This window comes from Benincasa hispida, chromosome 1, assembly GCF_027475165.1.
Source record: "Benincasa hispida cultivar pf3 chromosome 1, pf3_genome.v1.1, whole genome shotgun sequence".
Classification (NCBI taxonomy): domain Eukaryota; kingdom Viridiplantae; phylum Streptophyta; class Magnoliopsida; order Cucurbitales; family Cucurbitaceae; genus Benincasa; species Benincasa hispida.
Genome location: NC_143478.1, coordinates 44,115,494 through 44,136,541, shown reverse-complemented (window position 1 = coordinate 44,136,541; position 21,048 = coordinate 44,115,494). Strand labels below are relative to the sequence as shown.

The 21,048-nt window shown below is 39.9% G+C and overlaps 1 protein-coding gene across 10 annotated transcripts in view; it reads left to right on the top strand.

Moving 5' to 3' along the window:
- Window positions 1-524: 524 nt before the first annotated feature.
- The window catches only part of LOC120068818 (Protein kinase superfamily protein), a 30,503-nt gene continuing 9,979 nt past the window's right edge, over window positions 525-21,048 (top strand). For 5 of the 10 annotated variants that reach the window (XM_090306135.1, XM_039020472.2, XM_090306140.1 and 2 more), the window contains exons 1-7: window positions 525-898; window positions 1,001-1,084; window positions 1,692-1,832; window positions 1,922-1,992; window positions 3,337-3,430; window positions 5,193-5,270; window positions 6,640-6,706. In XM_090306135.1, the coding sequence (XP_090162261.1) occupies window positions 689-898; window positions 1,001-1,084; window positions 1,692-1,832; window positions 1,922-1,992; window positions 3,337-3,430; window positions 5,193-5,270; window positions 6,640-6,706 (745 nt within the window). In that variant the 5' untranslated portion in view covers window positions 525-688. Of the gene's footprint in view, window positions 899-1,000; window positions 1,085-1,691; window positions 1,833-1,906; window positions 1,993-3,336; window positions 3,431-5,192; window positions 5,271-6,639; window positions 6,707-21,048 lie in introns of all 10 variants that reach the window. The other 5 variants (XM_090306127.1, XM_039020467.2, XM_039020476.2 and 2 more) reach the window with 1 other exon arrangement.

Genomic DNA, 21,048 nt, shown 5'->3' with positions numbered 1-21,048 from the left:
TTAGAAAGAAGGGACAATAGAAATCATACATAGATGACAGAGTCAAAGGCCATGCTATGAGGTGTTCGAAAATGGTTAAAAAAGATCCTATAGGGAGCTGGACTAGTTTCGGAGGTGCTAGATTATCTTGTAAACAAATATTAGAACTATGATTCATACTTATCATACCTGTGGCTGGACTCCAACTCCGCGCATATCAGTCTATTACTCTATTACCTGCGTCGCTGGTAGAATACAAAACGCTCGTAGGATTGTAACCTTTTCATGACATATAAATTTAGACCATTGAATCGAATATTGATTAATACGTAATCGATCGAACACTACTTAAAAATTGAAATGAATGTTCTGCTCACATTTTTATTGATCAATCAAAATTGCCTCCTAAAATCTATAATTGTCTCATAAGGTGCAGATCAAAATCTAAAGTAATCGTTAATTTTTATTTACTGTTGCCAACATAAGAATCGAGGACCCTCCATAGCAACAGGTAATAAAATATAATTTAAACCTTAAATTTTCTCGAGTTAGAATGATGGTTAAATTTTGTAGGAACTCCGCGATCGTCGTCGTCCAGTGGCGCAAAATCCTCGAATTTGAATTGAACGCCGGAATCCCTCCGACACAGATTCTCTCTGTGTCTTGACGGCGGCGGCGGCGGCAAATAGAAAGTAGAAGTGAACTTCAAATGAGGAGGATTATGAAGATTTTCAGTTTTCGTTCCGTGGCATCTATTTGTGTTATAACAACGGGAACTGGCCTTGCGTTCCAAGCATCGAACTCTAATTCCAAATTTGTCTCGTCGTCTTCTGATACTCATTCCGCTTCTCTCGATTTTGAGGAGAAATTTAGAACCGCTGTTTACGGCTTCCGTCGTTCCTCCCGCGCGATTTCCACTGTCTGATGTTCTTCTATATCTATCTTCTTCTCTTTAGCTTTGTTGATCGGTTCTTTTTATTTCTTCAAACGTTTCTTAACTTTTGCTCAACTTGAATGACAGATTTCTCTCGTTGTTCTTGACTATAAGTACTCTTTGCATGGGTTGGTAGAGGACTCTGAGGAATATCGTCTTAAATTGTCTGAGGTTCGTGCTTATTTACTTTCGGCTTGTAGTTTTAGGCTTTAGCCTTTGGACTGTTGATTTTGTAGTCTTCAATCGTATCATTCTCTAATGCTGCTGGAAGTTCCGGTGCTTGTCCTTTTCGTTCAAATGGGCTTTCTTTGTGTTTATTTTCTTGTCTATCTTTAAAATGACCGTCGTTGCATCCTTTCTATCTCAGTAGGTTTGTTTTGGATGGTTCACCTATTGTTAATATGTTCTGGATTCTAGTAACTTCAACGTTTGACTGGTTTTTCAAGTTTCATATGGGTCTCATGAACCGTGTAAAAAAAGTGGTTTTCATACCTTTCTTTTACATATTTTTTGATGATAGGGGAAGCCATATTTTGGGATGGCTCTTATGTCTACGAGATCGATTGGATGCTTTGATAACATGAAGTTTTACATTTATGATGAAATACATGTAATTAATAATTCTTGAAAGTTACTCTAATGCTTTACGAATGCTCATCTTATTCTCGTGCTTCTTAGAATTTGAGTTCAAATTTGACCGCAAGGAGTTACACAATTAACTTCATTCTAATGAAGATGCTGTTAGTTGTTCCTGACTTTATGAAATGACCTTGGCTAGGTTCATCTACGCTCTGCAAAGAGACTTTTAAAGCTATGTCAAGTTAACAAAGGGTTTTACGTTAAAGCTGGTCAATTTGCAGCTTCATTGCGGCAGACACCAAATGAATACTCATCCATTCTCTCTTCACTGCAAGATCAGGTCTGCTTTAAGTATTTTGAGATTTTTAGTTTTGTAGAATGAGACACTTTTCATTCTTGTTTAATTTTATATAGTCATCAACACCTCAGGCTGTTCCTTGTCCATTCAAAGATATAAAAGGCGTGCTAATCAACAACCTTGGTTCAGATATATCAGCAATGTAAGCATAAATGTGCAGGACTAGCGTACTATGTACTTTCTACTTGCACATAACACTTCTCTGTTTGGTCTATTTGTTTCTAATTTTATTCTTATTTGATTTCTAAACTCTTAGATTTAGTCGTATTGGTCCATAAACTTCTAAAATGTCTAAAGAAATAACCATTCTGGTCACTTTGATGTTATACGGTCATACTTTGCACCAGCAAATGATTGCTGTAGCGTGTCTACGTGTCTTCAATATGTGCTCATTTCAACACAGAAATGCACATTTCTAGGACCAAATGGTGAAAGATCATATGGACCAAATGGGATTTAGACCTAACAGAGTTGTACATATTAAATATCACAATTACGTCCAGCCATTAGACCCCTGCTAATCATACATCAAAGGCTTTGGGCTAGGAATGGAGTGTTTACTCAAATATCTTCAAAATTGTATTCTAGTTATTTAGTAATTTACAGCAATTTAGTTAATCACACTATTTTAAATGAATTCTATTATTTTTAATTCTTTAATTTATAAATTTGTTTGGTAGGGTAATACAATTAATTACAATATAGTCTTTAAGAATCAAGCAGAATGTTACGACGATCTTTAGGCTCTGGGATTGCTTACAACTTTACTAGACATATGTTGGATGGACCAAAAGGTTCAAAATATTCTGACATGCAAAAATTTGAATGATAGCGTAATAACAAGTCTTGAAGTTAATTTTTTTCATATTCAAGGGAATTGTTTTGTGGTTTTTTATCTAGATTTGAAAAATTATCATACTTAAAAAGACTTACAACCCGTCTCAAAAAAAAAAAAAAACAAAAAAACAAAAAAGGACTTACAACCTATTGTAAGGTTATTATCTTCATTTGAAAATAATATTAAGTTCATAAATTATTGAGAGAAGCCATTCTTATGCTGAGTTTGATTTCTAATGTCAGCACAAGCAATTGAAATTAGAATGTGAAGTGAGATTGATCTTATTGCATTCGTGATTTTTGAATTATTTATGTAATATTTGTAGGTAAACAATCAATAAGGAAACTGTCTAACTGCAGAAAGAAAAGGAAGTTGGAGCTCTGTGTATGTTATGGAACTAAAGAATGCTGGTTAAATGAGTAGCATATGTCTTAGGTTGGTTTTTAACTCATCTGAATCTTTGCGGATCATGCTAAAATCATGTCTTTGGTGCATCTGGATTTCCAAATTCACATTGATATGTTTTTTTACTATTTGGTTTTGTTTGTGTTTTCATTTTCCCTCTACTATCTTCATGTAAAGTACTAGCTACAGTCTATGTGGTTAGATATTGTTTTATTCCATAATTTCGGGTTTGTATAATACTAGGTTTCTTTCACTTGATGAACAACCTATAGCTGCTGCGTCAATTGCTCAGGTGCACCGTGCCATACTGAAAAGCAATCAAGAAGTGGCTATCAAGGTTTGTCAATTTGGACAGTATCGTGTATTTTATTGTGCATGCAAGCCGAGAAACCTCTAGTATAAAAAAGCATGTGTAGAAGGCTTTTTAAATGAGTTGAAATTATTGAAACTCCTGGTATGCGCTGAAGCAAAAGTCCATGAATTTTGTTTGGAAAAATTTTACAATTCTACCACCAATAATATTCTAAATATAACCCTATCGATATTCTAACATTCTTAAACATAGGGTATAGATCTAGATCACGTGCTTAAAAACAATGAATAGAGCATTATGTTCAATCATATTAATTGTTGAAAATTGCTGTATTTGCCCTAAGGGCATATAAGTCTCTTTATATTTCTCTACTTTTCCCTACTATATTAGGATTTGCCTTAGTCTATTTATATGTTGGGTCTGTGGTGTTTGTAAATAGGTTGAATAATAAGAACTCTTCTATTGTGGTTTTTTCTCCCTGATTTAGGGTTTTCCATGTAAAACTTTCGTTGTTCTTCTTCTCCTTTCTCCTTTATTTCAATATTAATTAATGTGGAGCAAAGACCAAATTGGAAGATATGAAGGACCAAACGTCTCGACAAAAGAAATGGAGGTCTGAGCCTATTTAGTGAGGACGAGTTTTATAGGTTCATGGATTGTAATTATGCATTTTGTTATTATGGTTTTGTAGCTTTTTATTGTTAAAGAGACTCATTATACTTGAACTTTATTTGTTTATCATGTATTATCGTGCATTTTCTTCATCTCATGCTTTCTACCAGTATTTAATATTGACAAAATAGCACTTTTGGTTCATGAAGTTTGAGTTTGGTAGGATTTTTGTCTCCGAGATTTCAAAGTCTATATTTTAACAATCGAGGTTTGATTTTGGTAGAATTTTGGTCCTTATTGTCAGTTTTTTGTTAGTTACTAACTGAAAGTTGATGCGACACTATTTTTTGTTCTTTTATACTTTGATCCTTCTCTCTCCTCTTTTCCTTCCTCCATCTTCCCACCACCACCATTTTTTTCCTCCCTCTCTTCTTGTTCTTTCTTTTCTTCTTCTCCTTTTCTCCTCCTTTTGTTTTCCTTTTCCATTCCTCTCCTCCTTTCTCCCTTCCCACATTTGATTTTCTTTTGGAAAAAATTGAGAGGTCCTCCCTCATTTCAGAAAGGAATATCTCTGCATGTTTAATTCTTGAAATGGGTAGGACATCTCTCTAAGGTTGGGGGGAGGGGGAAAGAAAGGGAGAAAGAGAGGGAAAAAAAAAAAATACTCTTTTATTTATTTATTATTATTTTTTTTTAATAAAAATTGGATGTCATGTTATTTTTATGCTAGTAATTAATGGAAAATTGATGAAAGAGACCGAAATGCTACCAAAATCAAACCTCAGGGGGTTAAATCGTTGTGTGGAAACTCTGGGGCCAAACTTGTACCCAACTTAGAACTCGGTGACGAAAAGTGTAATCTTTCCTTTAATATTTGGGCATATTTACATCTTTTTAATTTTGTCCTATCAAAAACTGTCTTTTTAATTATTATTTTCTTAATATGTGCCTATAAGAAAAATCTCACTATCTTTTGCTTTTCAAGCTTAGGATGTGGAGAGTTATTGTGCTTCAATCCACTTCACGCTTTAAAAGTTGTGGTTACCCCTTTTCTCATTCTTACACATCCATGTAGTAGATTGTTTAATATATTGGGTTTTCAATGTTTAGAATAAAAAATGACATGTAGTAGAATGAGATTTCTATTTACTATCATCATTTTTTTGAAGTATAGGTGCAGTACCCTGGATTGATGCAACATGTGAAAATAGACACCACGGTCATGTCTTTCCTATCGAGAACGATCTCATGGGTGAGTCCCAGTGTTTAAAGTTCGTCTTAAGGTTATGTACTTATATGTAATGTATAGATTTTTGCATCTTCCTTGGCCATATGCAATAAATAAACGTTTGGTTATTTCTTTTCTTCTTTTCTCTTTTATGGATGGAAGTTCCAAACTTTTTTGGAAAATGTTGTCAATGCATCTGATATTTATACATAGTAGATAAAGCCTGCTTGCATTTTAACAACTTTTGAACTCAATAAATCCACCTTTTCCTTAATGGCTCACTTATTGTTTGCATTATTTTTCTCCTTGCCTTGACTAATTTTTTTGTCATCCCAGCAATAATTTGGGAATCCTTGATAGCTTGTTTATTAAAATATGCTTTTATCTTGGAATTGGTGAGTAGTTAAGAGACTAATATGGAAAAAAAAATCTTTGAATAAAATATGAGGAAAAGATGAATATCATAAAAGCAATGTCTTCTTCCCAACTATTTAGGTCCTGTCTGATTGGTAAAAAAGACCTAATTTGTCTTTTGACCCTCGTTTTAAAGGTTATTGCTTTCTCCACTCAGGAACGGGATGGGAACATACATGTCTTTTTCTGTGTCTTTAGGACCCTCCATGAGCTAGTGAGTCGTGGGAAACCTTATACGTCTCCCTCAAATGGTGCATTGTTGGGATTTGCTGATCTTCATATTTCATTTATTAAGGAAATAATAGTCTTTTATAGGAAAAAAGACACATAATATTCTTTAAAAAATTCCTTGCATGATGTCAATAACTGAATATTACATATAATGCTATGAGTTGTACAATAAATTGGTCAGGCAATTATTTTTGAGTTATGACTCCTGGTCTCTCTACTTAGGTTCTCTTAAGATTGGTGGGCGTTATATAGTCCAAAAGAATAGCTTATGGTTAATTTCTTTTCATTTTTTGATTGAAAATCAATTTCCATAAAGAAAGTGAGTGAAATTAATAAATAGGATAACTGGTTAAGAACTGTGGTCAATATCACGGAAAATAGAAAGATACCATCTATACTCAATTGGTAATTTTTTTATGTTTTCGTAGGGAAGCCATTGATGGCTTTCACATACTGAGATGTGGCCATAGAAGGAGTAAATTATTGCCTCATTCCAATTGACAGGTGCTCGATGTGATTGTGTTTTTGGTTTTTAGATCTGACTTCTTTGACTGATGCTTAAATAAAAAACTATTTCATGTATGTTCAAGCCAACTAACCAGTCCTAGTTTCTATAACTTTTTGGCTCTTTAACTTATGTAATATTATCTCATCCTTTTAATTTTTCATCGCATCATGCATATCTTTTAAAATTATTTTCTTTGAAAACTGCTTATCCCCAGCCGTTGGGTGTTTTCTTTTCATACAGCTATTCCCAGACTATAGGTTCGACTGGCTGGTGTCAGAATTTGAAAAGACAATTCTTTCGGAGTTGGGTAAGTTTTTAAAAATTCTATGGTTTCCTAAGAGGTTTTTTCATGGTAGGTGTATTTTATTAATTATGTTAAATTACAAGTCTGGTCCCAAACTCTTATGATCCTGTTTATTTAGTCCTTATGCTTCAAAACTTTTCCAATAGGTGCTTAAATTGTCTAGGTGGTATCTATCAAGGCCATGTAATTTAAGTGGTTTCTAACAAGGCGTTGATCTTTTAGTTTTATGTCTCATGGGTTCATATCATTAACTCATCAATTGAATACTTATTTGGTATGCTTACGATACTATTTTCAGGGTGGCATTTAATAGTGCAAAGACTAAACCAATGCAATCCATAAGTGATGGAGACTTATTAGACACAGTATTGAAAGTTTAAGGGACTGTTTAGGACACTAAGTTGGTTGTTATAGTCTATGTTTGGGGTGCAGACTAAAATAGTATGGGTTATAATAGTTTATGTTTGATGTGGAGACTATTTTAGTTTAGGTTATAATAATCTGTGTTTGGAGTGCATGTTATTTTGGTTAAGGTTAGGTTTTTTCCTACTATTTTTTCATTATATAAGTAATGGTGCCTCACATATCATATTTTGTCAACCACGTAAATTAACTAAGCTTATTTCTTAAGTTGTGCATAACTCAACTGATTAAAGCATATATTTGTAATCAAGAGATAAATAGTTTTAGGACACTCAAACTTATACAATTATCAAAATTAGGCACCAAAAGTTTCAAATTTATTGATTTTTTACCTTTAAACTTTTAATTAGTTACATAATTGTTAGAATGGATTTAAAAAAAAAAAATATTTTCTTCTTCCATAGAACTAGATAAAAATCTTAAAAGTAATCCTTTTTCCTACATTTTTGATATGTTATTTCCTACATTTCATACGCTAGTTTTGAGGCCCAATATTAACGATTGTAGTATATAAGTTTGAGGATTTATTTAATTTCATTGATTTCGGTTTTTAAAGAACTAACATGCAAAAAACAAAAGGAAAAAAGTAAAAATAGTATGAAAAAGAAAGGAAAACATACTTTCTGGCGCGATCTCGATTTAATGCCAGCCTGGAAGTGATTCGCTAAGTCGGGTAGCGGCCGCCTATGGAAAAGATAGAAAATCAATAGAACAAAGTTGAGTAGAAAAACTTATTAGATACCATTGCTTCTGTGGTATCTAATAAGTTCTACCTACTATTGGATTTGAACCAATGACTCCCGCCGTATGAAAGCGATACTCTTACCACTGAGTCATCAGCATCCTTTCCATTTCCACCCCTTCTTCCCCATCAACCGTCGAATCAGCTGCCTCAATTAGTTTCCCCTTTTTCCACAGGTCCCAGACCCAGTCAACAACCACAATTCCATTATCATCAAGAGGCCTTCTCCCCGTTGCCACCTCTAACACTACCACACCAAAGCTGTAAACATTTGTCTTCTCAGGGGGAATACCCGAATAAACATACTCAGGTGCATCAGCATTCGTGTCTCTGTTACAACACGGCGAAACCAAATGGTTCGAATGAAATGAAATCCAATGAGAAAAAATCAGAAGTTTAGGCTAGTGCGGCTTGAGGAGAAGATAGGCAGCTCGACTCCTCGAGGAAAGGGCTAAAAAGCTCTTTCAACTGCCGCCTAATCTCCCAACATGCTCAAAAACCGAGAGCCGCCCAGGGACTGGACAACCGGAGGGAGCTTGCTTACTTCTCTTGAGTCAACGATGCCGCTTTTTCCGTCACGGAGACTGCTGATGGACCGGCTTATTGGCTTAATGCTCTCCTTCGTTCTCTCACGCGATTGGGCATGTTCTCGCTTACGACTTGGGAGAGTCTGGGACATTCCCTCATGATGGAACGACTACCTTCTTTGTATTGTCTACTCAAGGAAAGAGCGCCTGAACCGACATCTGACCCATTTTAGGACCAACTCTTTGTCTTCTCTGCCTCTTCTTATACTAATGATGTTCCCAGGGTTCGTCGATTAGCGTATTTTCACACTATTGTGATTTTTTTTGCGGGTTCGGTCAGGTAATAGAAGCTAAGGAGAGATGCTTTCCATCAGTCAAAAGCAGATATCGCCCCCCCCATGCTCCCCCGGTCTAGCTGAAAGAGAGACTTGACCTTTACTTAGAGAGGGGCTGCGGTACCACGCTCTTCTCTAACTATCGCTGATATCCTCAATACCAAGCCACGAAGAACCTTAGTACTCCTTTCTTCAAAGGAATCCAGGACTATTGTGCGCCCCTCCTTGAATTATTCGGTCATGCAATACTTATTGAATACAAAGAACAAAATGCATTTCGACCTCGTCGTAGTTCTCAATCATTTCGTGGCACCGGGCGTGGCTGAACCATCTACGATAGGGGGATAGCGGAGTGAGATATATCGAAGAATGAACTTAGCCTTCAACCACAAATGGGGTCCTTTAGGCAGCCGATTGCCTGTTTGCTTCCACTGACTTTCGTGGGATGTTTTCGATTTTGCCAATCCTATGATTCTGAATCACCCCGGTCAAAATATGCGGAATTTATGACTTTTCTCGACCATTTTGAGCAGCAAGAGAAAGCAGGACCAACTACGATCTCTCTTTTCTTTGTTTGGTTGCCGAAGGAGTTGTGGTATTGTACCACTAACCTGTCGACGTTCAGTCTATGAATCCACAGTGGGACGTTCCCAATTCAAAGTGGACTTTGGGGTCAAAGCCTAGACCAAAGGTGCCTAATAGCGTAGGGAGACTCATCGGGTAGCAAATCCCATCCAATCCTTTTCCTTCTTCTTGTTGCTGTATATCTCGTTCGTACACATCTTCTCTTTGTTTCTCGAGCCTATAGTGAGTTACAGACAGAGTTCGAAAAGGTCAAATCTTTGATGATTCCATCATACATGATTGAGTTGCGAAAACTTCAAAAATCCCACATTCCGATTCCCAATCATGGATGAGCCTCCTCTACGGATGCAAAGAACTCCTGCACCTTATTTCATGAATGGGCAATCCGAGAGGCCACAGAGAAACCTTTATTCCAAGTCACAACATATGAGCCGTTTCCAAATATCTTTCTTTGATTCCAGGCGAATCGCATCCCCGCGCAACGACATTGTTTGTGCGCCCCTTACCGTTCTCGCTCAGTGTTTGCAACGGCTGGGGAGGCACTGGGGGAAGTTTAGGAGAGATGGGGAAACCCAGCAGCTGCCGGTCGGAGCACCGAAAATGTATCGGGGCTCAAGTGATTCACCGAAGCGACGAGACCTTGAAAGCAGCTTTTTCAAGTGTCAGTAGCGGGACGTTCTGTCAATCGGGGAAGGTTTTTGGTGACAACACCTGGAGATATCAGCTCTTCAAAAGGATGAAAGAATAAACATCTTGGGATTTGCCATCCGAAGAACGAATGAGATTCGTTCTCTTAGCCGATTATTGAAAAATCAGACATGTATTTGGCTCCACGAAATTTGATTCGTGATTTTTCAGAAGGGAATTCTTCGAAGAGAAAATGGATTATGGGAGGCTAATCAACCAGGAAAGAAAGTTCCTGCTACTGGAAAACAACTCCCTCCGCAGGGTAGAGCTTCGGAGCCGGCCCAAGCGAAGATCGGCACTCGAAGGCTTGAGGAGCTGCCCGCAAAAGGGAAAGCCGTGGAAATGAAAATGTTTGCATATTCAGATGTGAAATGAACGGAATGATCAGTGAGTTGGAGCGGAATAGAATGTGGCCGAACAGCTTAGCAAAGTCCCTGCCCAAATTTAGATCTTAGGTCTTCTTTTTGATCAATAGGCTCGAAGAGGTGTGTATTTTGTATTTGAATATGAATTCGTTTTTAGAAAATGTCGTGAAGCTTCTGCCCGGGGGGTCTTGGCAGGCTTCGGTGAGGTTCCTCTTTTCGGTCTGTGTCGCTTTTCTTTTTTGGGGGATGAGTGCCATAACCTATTTAGTTTACACCTACGAGAGGTCGTTCCTAGTGCACCAGGGAACAGAAGGTTAACAATACCATTATTGCTAAAGTTCCCATTCAAGATTGTGGTTTGGAATCGATTCTTTATCAATGGCCCACCCTTTCTTTGAACCTTGTCAATGATCAAACTTAAAGATATGAACTGAGTGCCATTCCTTCCGGATAACCTAAAACGTGTAGGCCTACCAAGAGGGTACTTTCTGATTTGAAAAAAGGGTTCTATTACGGGAAAAGAACTTTGAAGTGTTAGGTGAATCACTAAATTCTTTCCGTACCGCCCTCTCTCGAAGCAGTATTTCCCTCAGTTGCTTTTTTCACACTCTCGGATGATCAAGTATTACCGGGTACTCCGAAGATTTAGAAAGATCAATCATCAAGCCAGCTACCCATGGTCAGAGGGGGAGTTAACGGCTGCTCGGACACCTTCCTTGGTGGCTCCCAATTTTGAATGGCTTGCACCTTGGACTTATCCATACGTAGCTTGCCTCCCACAGGTCGTCTTTGGCTCGTCTCCTTCCGCGATACGCACTTGGTAGTTGCCCGACCGTAGATCCAACTTCTCGAAGTCTCTCGCGTTTATTGATTAGGGCGAAGTCGGGGAAGAAAGCCCATTAGAATCCAGAGAGCTTATGCAAGCTCTTATTCTCCTTTCGGAAGAAAATATGATGCGAGGACCCGATCCACTAACTATCTGAAATGTTGGCAAACAGGGCCAACGTAGTGACCAACACTACCTTTTTCTCCACCCACGATCCCCCATCATCATAATTCCATTTTTGTCTAAATTACGGAGTAAGCGGTGATCAAGGCAGAGCGACTCCTTCTTTAAAAGAGGTTGATCATCCGAGAGTGAAAAAAGTCTTTGCCATTTTAGAGGCGAAAGAAGCTCCAGCGGACCCCAAGGATAAGGAGAAAGGAAAAGCTGCCGAGCAACCGGTCGAATCGATTTCGTCTGCGAGGGAAAACGAGAAAGTACCTCGATTCAGTGGAGTAGGTTTCGTTGGGCATTCATTCTGGGCAGAAAGATAGACTGAGCTACAACTTCCTATGCTATGGGCTTGCTGCTTTTCATCTGACCTAAAAGTCCCGTGAAATAGTTGAACGAAGGGCACCGGTTCGGAATAGTGTTAGCCACAATCTACCTTTCCCTTATTAGATTCGGTGGGGCTGGCAAAAAATTCCTTGTAACGCTCTAAGAGGGTAGTGAGGCTTAGATTCCATAGAGTTCAACCTGCATTGGGCTTTAGTTAAGCCTACATCCATTTTAGTAGAAAAGGATCTTTTATGTAGCCCAACTCATAGAGAGTTCTGTCAATGCAGTGAGTGGTGGTGGGTTTGGTTGTTCCGAGGACAGCTTTCTGGTACGGCTATTGGCCTTGACGCTAAGTCACAGTCTTATCCCTTATTCGATTTCTTCAAAACCAGGCCTGAAGGAAGGAATCAACAGAAAAAGACTAAGCCAAGACTTTCACAATGGAAAAACTTCCCGAAGGTAAGCCTTGCAGTAGGAGGGTTTTCGTTGCTGGGACAGGTTCAAACAGGACTGAAGGGAGGAGGAATTCCATACTCTGATCTTACTGGGGATTCAGGACGCGTTCAAACATTGCTCTAGAGTACCCTCTTGGGCAGCAGTTGAAGAATAGCTAGTGCGCCCTTGGAAATTTCGCTTTCAATCTACTAGCTCGACTTCCTGTCCAGTCTGCCTTTGAAGCGGGACGAGACTTTCTTTGAGCTACTAGGGAGTATACCACACTGAACTCAAGATGAACGAATGCGTGCTCGTTAAGTGAGACCAGGTAGCTGTAGCTGTGTTTCAGGTCATTCAATCTACTGAACTGACTTTCCTTTTTTCGGTAAAGTACCACAATTCAAATTGTTTTAGAAAGCTCCCCCGGGATCGAAATCCGATCTCTCACTTCCGACGATCTAATTTTCTTTGCTGAAGCTAGTCTACATTCAGCCCTTGGAATTTCCCTTTTGTGTCTATTTCGTAAACTTGGTAAAGCGGCTTGCTGGTTTTTCCATCATCCAATCCACAACAAATCGAATGAAACCTGGCTTTAGGTTCTTTGTTTACTAGGAATGAAATACTTTTCAAGCAAAAGAGTCCTTCCAGCCAACCAGCCAACCCGCGGACCAGATGCAAATCCTGCTAATAAAGCCTCTGACATTATCTTGTGCGGAGCCAGATCTATACCATTTCTTCTTCAGAGAAGATTACGGCTCTTATCCAAACTGGGAACTAGTTTCCAGGATCCATCTATTTTGCGACTCATTTCGCCCTTTTTGGATCGACCTATCATAGACGATAAGGGATCCAATTTGGCACCAAAAACGGGAATCCCGAATGCACATCCATCTTATATTATATAATTTCTTTCGCACAAACAAAGGGGAAACTTCTTCGAGGCAACAAGATGGGTGGAGTGGGCTGAAACCTCTCTTCTTTCTAAAGAAACCCGCTCTTGATCTGGGCGGGATCTATCAGCAGCGGCATTCTCCCTTGACTCGAGACCATTTTAGAATCATGGAATTTTCTCCCGGAGCTGTGGAACTAACGACTTTATTAGAAAGGATTGAACTTAAAGATATGAACTGAGTGCCATTCCTTCCGGATAATCTATTTTGCGACTTTATTAGCACAGGGCGCACGAGACAAAAGGAAGGTAAACAGGAGTTAACGGCAGGCGCAATAGAAAGTTGGGGGCAGGCGCGATAGGCTTAGATCAGATGCAAGCAAGCTCAGTCTCAATATGCGCATTAGAGAAGAGGGGGAGTGTGAGGTGCTTTTTCAAGTGTCAGTAGCAGGACGTTCTGTCAATCGGGCTTTGGGCAGAATCGTAAAATCCCCCCTGCAAGACAATTTGGTTTTGACTAATGAATTCCGGCACCCGGTCATGACGTCAATCAAGCGCGTCATCTTTAACCTTTGGTTCATCGGTTTTAGGTTTAAAGAATTGGTCGATAGAGGTGATTGTTGGAGATGGCCACTAAAGGGAGTCATTGGAGCTAGTGGCCGGAGGTGGTTGTTACTGAAATTGGGGGTTAGAGGTGGTCTTTATCGGAGTTGGTTGCCAAAGTGAGCATCGAAGTTAGCCACCGGAGGTAGTTGTTAGAGCTAGCGTCGGAGGTTGTCATCGTCAAAATTGGGTGCAAATGTGGTCTTCGATGGAGTTGGCCATCGGAGTGAATGTCGGAGTTGGTTGCATAGGTGGTTGTTAGAGGTGATTGTCAGATTTGGCCACTGAAGGGAGTTGTTGGAGCTATTCGCTAGAGGTGGTTGTCACTGAAATTGGGGGTTGGAGGTGGTCTTTACTGGAGTTAGCCACCGGAGTTGGTCGCAAAGGTGGTCGTGGGAGATGATTGTCAGAGTTGGCCGCTGGAGGTAGTCGTTGCTGATATTGGGCATCGAAGGTGGTTTTCTCTGGAGTTGGCTGTTGGAGTGATTGCCGGTGTTGGTCACTGGAGGTAGTTGTCGGTAGGTGCAGTTACTAGAAGCATTAGAGGGAGAGCAATGTTTTCAAAGCATAAGACGCACCTCAAGGTGAAAGACGACAAAGATGACGCTTGAATGGAGTGAGGCGTAATGAATAAATAAATAATATATGTAGAACATAAACTTATGTATATATGTCAAAGCCTTACAGAATAATAATAATAAAGGGTAAAAGAATCCAAATGTTAAAAACATCAAATAATAACCTAATTAATAAGAATGAACAAAATCTCAAAAAGTAAAAGTTTCAAATTCATCATCCTCCCCATCTAAATCTAAGGCCTTGTCCAATGCTCGTCCTTGGTCATTCTCCTCCTTAATGTTTAGTTTCTCTCATCACCACCGTCTTTATTAATAAGTATTGTTGGTGTTTGAACTCCAGAAATGATGACAGTTGCAGTTGACTTTCCTTTTGATCTGGTGTACTTGATGGATTCTCCAACGACACTAGCATGAGCTACATCTCCTCATGTGATGTCGTCATCATCTAAAACTAGCTCATCATTAGCTTCAACTTTGTTATTTTCTTGGAGTGTTTCAACCAGTCATTCTCATCAATGTGATCTTGGGAGATTGGATCAAGTTAATCCTTTAGATCAAAGTGCTTTTAAGTGTTTGGTTATAATTTCTATAAACCAAATCATATAAACGCTTCCGCTCTAACGTTTTTCTATTTTTCGTATGAATCTACAAAATTATTAACCAAAATAGAAGTATAATTCTAAATCTTAAATGAATAATGTAGAAAATAAACGAATTACTTACGTGTTAAAAAACACTTCAATGGCGCTCACACCCAAAAATGCTTCATGTTAGATTAAGTACTCATGGCTAACTTTTATAAAATTGGAGTACTACTAAGAGCTCACCATGATGTTGTTCATGTATTTTGACATGGTCTAGAGCTTTAATAATAAATACACTATTAATATAATAGGGAATCGTCTTAACCTTCCTAGTGTTGATTGCTAAATTAATCCAAACATGCCATTAGCTTCAGAATATAAATCTATTTCCATTGTGCATCGATTTTGATCGCTAGTAGATGATAGAAAAACTATGGATTCAAATAATATCTAATGATATGTAAAAGTCGATGAAGTTGACAATCTCATCTTCATAGGTAAATTCTTTCATAGGTAAATTCTTTTGCAGGTTTGCCTCGTTTTTATTAAAACCATTCTTAATGGCCTATTTTGTCTTATCCATAGCCTTGTAGGTATATTCCTTTGCAGGTTTGTCAATATCAACAAGTTTAAGAATTTGAACTAATAGTTCAGTTGTGTTTAAAGTATAGACCACTAAGTTTCAAAAGGATAACATCAAAACGGTGTCGGCTGCTCTCTTTCCTTTTGGATCCTTTGCCCATTTTGAAGTCGTCCATTTTTTAAACATAAACATCTTCCTCAAATTAGCGTTATTCCTTTGAATACTTAATAGGGTCAAAAACGAAGATGCGAAAGGTGTAATAGCTGGTCATACAGATTCATATTGATTAGTGAAGCCTGTCATCATGTTGAGTAAATACAAGTGGTTATAAATAAAATTGTTGAAATACGTTGAATTAGCCCTAAGGGCATTTTTGTAATTTTTGCTATATTTGCTAAATTAGGGTTTCACCTCAGTCTATTTATATCTGAGGTTGGGTCTATTGTAAGTATGACATTAAATAATAAGTCCTTTTTCTACCGTGGTTTTTCTTCCCTGAATTAGGGTTTTCCACGTAAACTACTTGTGTCGTCTTCTTTTCTTCTATTTCAATATGGTATCAGAGCAAGGTGATGAAACCCTAGCCCCGATAGAAGAAACTTAGTCATCAAACTTGATAGGTGAAGGTACGTTGACTAATGAGGTTGTGATTCAAGCAGTAGTTGACCGCTATCTCCAAACCATCATCCCAGGTGGCTCAGCCGAACAGATCCAGCTAGTGAGCCGAACAACAGGTGGTGGGCTTGCTCCAGCCGGCGCGCCGATTAGCTTCCAGTCTCGGCCGTTCCAACCGAACACCATCGAGGAAGGTCACGCTCTCCAGTCGGCGCACGCGAACGGGTCACAACCGATCGGACCCTCGACTTCGCACGCAACCGTCTCAGCCTCGCACGTTCCCCAGCCGGCGCATACGATCGATTTACAGCCGATCGGTACCTCGGCATCGCACATAACCGGATTTGCACCAGACGGTCGTGGGTTTGCTCCAGCTGCCGGGTCGGGTCAGATCGGCGCGATTTCTTCAACCTTGCAGCCGATCGCCAAGCCTTCTGTCCGTTACCCACCATCACAGCCGTCTGGGAGCAGCGCCGGTCACGGGTTGCCGAACTTTTCCGCTGGTGGACTTCCGGCAGTAGCTTCTTCACAGTACCATGGTGGACAGCTTCTTCCTCATGTGTATCTAGTTCAGCCCCAGTTTCGAATGGGTGATTCCATTGAAGAAAATCCCATGATTTTTAGACAGAAAAATTCCAGATCTGAATCTCTCCAACAACAATTGGTTAGTCTCCAGCAACAGATGGCCGCCCTTGGAGCCAGATTGAATGACCATGATTCTTCCCCGATGTATTCAGAAAATCCGGTATCAATGTTTCCTACACTTCCAACTTCTAGTTTTTTATCTGGAACAATTGGAAATTCTGCAGGAATGATCACGGGAGAGAAGTTGAATGGGTAAAATTACTTCTCTTGGTCCCAAACAATTAAAATGGTTCTTGAGGGATGCCATAAGTCTGGATATTTGACTGGAGAAATACCACAACCGAATCCTGGGGATCCTCAAGAGCGTGTCTGGAAGGCAGAGGATTCTTTGCTCCGCTCAATGTTAATCAGTAGCATGGAACCACAAATCGGGAAACCTTTACTCTATTCAGCCACTGCCCAAGATATTTGGGATGCAGTCCGACGGTTATATTCGAGGCGTTAGAACGCATCCCGCCTGTATACTCTACGTAAATAGGTTCACGAATGCAAACAAGGGAGCATGGATGTAACGTCATACTTCAGCAAGATGTCGTTGTTATGGCAAGAAATGGATCTATGTCGGGAGATCATCTGGAACTGGCCACAAGATGGAATCCAATACTCCAAGATAGAAGAGGTTGAGCGTGTGTATGATTTTCTTGCCGGGCTGCACCCCAAATTTGATACAGTTCGTAGTCGAATACTAGGGCAGAAACCAATTCCGTCTCTCATGGAGGTCTGTTCAGAGGTTAGATTGGAAAAAGATAGATCGAGTGCAATGAACGGGCCGGGTGTTACCACTGTAGAGTCAGCTGCCTTCGGGGTAAAGTCCGCTGGAGCTGATGGTGACAAGCAGAATAGTAAAACACCCCCAATATGTGAGCATTGCAAAAAACAGTGGCACACGAAGGATCAGTGTTGGAAATTGCATGGTCGCCCTCCAAATGGTAAACGTCGCCCTCCGAATGTCAAGTCGAAATCTGGGTGTGCTCTAGTGGGTGAATCAGTTGAGGGGGCTACACAACCTCAGACACAGCCTCCAGTGACCAATCCTGGTGATTCAGGTACCATAGGGATCGGAACAGTTGCTCAATCAGGTAACCCTCAATCTTTTAGTTTCCTTGTTAAAGGAAATGAGTTATGGATTCTAGATTCAGGAACGACCGATCACTTGACTGGCTCATCCGACTGGTTTCTCTCATACTATCCAAGTGCTGGAAATGAGAGGATTGGAATTGCGGATGGGTCCTTCGCTCCTGTTGCTGGAAAAGGCACACTGTCACCATTTCAGGGATTAACTCTGCAAAATGTCTTACATGTGCCTCAAAATTTCTTACAACTTATTATCAATAAGCAAAATAACAAAAGATTTGAACTGTAGAGTTGTCTTCTCACCAGATACTGCTTTGTTTCAAGACTTGAGCTCGGGGAAGACGATTGGCACTGCCCGATATGACAGAGGCCTATATTTCCTTTCTGCAGATGCTTCCTCCAGAAGCTTGTTTAGGACTAGTCTTTTATCTTCGTTTACTATATCTGAAACATTATTTATTGTGGCATTTTCGTCTTGGACATCCTAGTTTTCAATATATGCGATATTTGTTTCCTCATTTATTCCATAATGTGAATGTTTCTTCATTATCTTGTGATGTCTGTATACGTGCTAAACAACCTCGCGTGTCGTTTGTTTCTCAGCCCTATAAACCTACCCAGTCGTTTCATCTGGTCCACAGTGATGTTTGGGGTCCCTCAAGCATCTCTACCTTGTCTGGTAAACAGTGGTTTGTAACTTTTATCGATGACCATACCCGACTTACATGGGTATATCTCCTTGCTGATAAGTCCGAGGTTTTATCTACCTTCAAGCAGTTCTATACCACTGCATTAACACAGTTCAACACAAAGATTGCCATTCTTTGGAGTGACAATGGTCGTGAGTTTGTCAACCACACCTTCCAGGAATTCCTAGTGTCAAAAGGGATCATCCATCAAAACTCGTGTGCATATACTCCACAACAAAATGGGGTGGCTGAACGGAAAAATCGCCATCTCATTGAAGTTGCTCGTTCCTTGATAATTCCAGCGTCTCTCCCTTCGTACCTGTGGGGAGATGCGGTTCTTACTGCAACTCATCTAATTAATAGAATGCCTTCACGAGTTCTAAAGTTTCAAACCCCTCTTGAGTGCTTCAAAGAGTCCTATCAGTCTACCCGTCTTATTCCTGAGGTTCCTCTTCGTGTGTTTGGGTGTACAACCTTTGTTCATACTCATGGTCCACACCGGACTAAGTTTGCTCCACGAGCTAAAACATGTGTTTGTCGGGTATCCCCTTCATCAGCGAGGCTATAAATGCTTTCATCCATCTTCCAGAAAATATTTTGTCACTATGGATGTCACGCGTTCCTTGAAGATAAACCATTCTTTTCCGTTAGTCATCTTCAGGGGGAGACCACGAATGAAGAGACTAACAGTTCCACGTACTCCGTACCCATTAGCCTCAATCTTGAGCCTAGTCCTAATATTCCTGAACCTGAGCCTAGCCCCAATGTTCCTGGACCTAGTCTACCTAGTCTCGAACCTAACTTTGCTCCTGTTGTTCCTAGTCTACCTAGTCTTGAACCTAATTCTGCTCCTGTTATTCTCGTGTCGGTTCTTCCTACTTGATAAGTGCCTTGGATAACATACTGTAGGAAGAATCTCAGAAAGGAAATTCAGGAAACCTCTGGTGTTCCATTGGAAAGTGTCCAAGCGTCGGAACCAGCTCAGGTTCAAGATCCCGTTGTTTCAGATGAGAGTCTTGGAGAAAAGTTTGGGAACATAGAAAATGATGAAATGAGCTCAGAGAAGGTTGAAACTTCAGGAGGTAATGGGATGCTGAAAGATCCTCAAGAAGATGCAGAATTGTCTCAAAAGTCTGATACTGAAGAGGGACAGATGAAAACTGACAACTATGATACCACTCTGGATATGCCAATTGCTCTGAGAAAGGGAACCAGGTCATGTACAAAATACCCTTTGCATAGTTTTCTGACCTATAATAACTTATCTCCTGGTTTTAAGGTTTTTACTACTCAGCTGGATGCTCTAGCAATACCTACCAGTGTACATGCGGCCATGGAAGTTCCCGAGTGGAAAGCAACAGTAATGGAGGAAATGAGAGCTCTTGAGGCAAATAAGACTTGGGAGTTAGTAGCTCTCCCTAGTGGTCACAAAACAGTTGGTTGCAAATGGGTGTTCACAGTGAAGTATAAGTCTGACGGAACACTCGAGAGGTATAAAGCCAGGTTAGTTGCTAAAGGGTTCACTCAGACGTATGGGATTGATTATTCAAAAAACTTTTTCCCCAGTGGCTAAGTTAAACACGATTCGTGTTCTTCTGTCTGTCGCCGTGAATAAAGATTGGCCCGTACATCAACTAGATGTAAAGAACGCATTCTTAAATGGTGAGTTGGAAGAGGAAGTTTATATGAGTCCACCTCCAGGTTTCGAAGCTAAGTTTGAGAATCATGTTTGCAAACTCAGGAAGTCTTTATATGGGTTGAAGCAGTCCCCTAGGGCATGGTTTGACAGGTTCACCGTGTTTGTTAGTCCCAAGGGTTTGTTCAGGGGCATTCTGATCATACCTTGTTTACCAAAAACTCACCCTTAGGAAAGATTGCTGTGTTGGTAGTGTATGTTGATGACATTATCCTATCAAGGGATGACACGGCATAAATTGCTAAGCTAAAACAAAGGATGGCAAGTGAATTTGAAATCAAGGATCTTAGTAGTTTAAGGTATTTTCTAGGAATGGAAGTGGCAAGATCAAAAGCAGGAATATCTGTATCTCAGCGGAAGTACACTCTGGACTTGTTAAAGGAAACAGGAATGATTAGATGCAAACTTATTGACACTCCTATTGAGGTCAATAGCAAATTGAAAAGTATTTCGGAAGGAGTTCCTGTGAATAAGGAGAGGTATCAACGTTTAGTAGGAAAACTGATTTACTTGTCTCATACTAGGCCCGACATCTCCTATGCTGTGAGTGTAGTAAGTCAGTTCATGCAGAGTCCATATGAGGAGCACATGGAAGCTGTGACTCGAATTTTGAGATATCTAAAGTCCACCCTTGGGAAGGGCTTGGTGTTTAGGAAACATGACACACGGAGCATCGAGGCATATACTGACTCAGATTGGGCCGGATCTGTGACTGATAGAAGGTCAACCTCAGGGTACTGTACCTTTGTATGGGGAAATTTGGTTACTTGGCGGAGTAAAAAACAGGGTGTAACGGCCAGAAGTAGTGCTGAGGCAGAGTATAGAGCTATGAATCTGGGAGTGTGTGAAGAAATCTGGTTGCAGAAAGTTTTATCTGATCTTCACGAGAGTAGTCCGGGGCCCATGAAGCTGTATTGTGATAATAAGGCTGCCATCAGTATTGCGAATAATCCCGTGCAACATGATAGA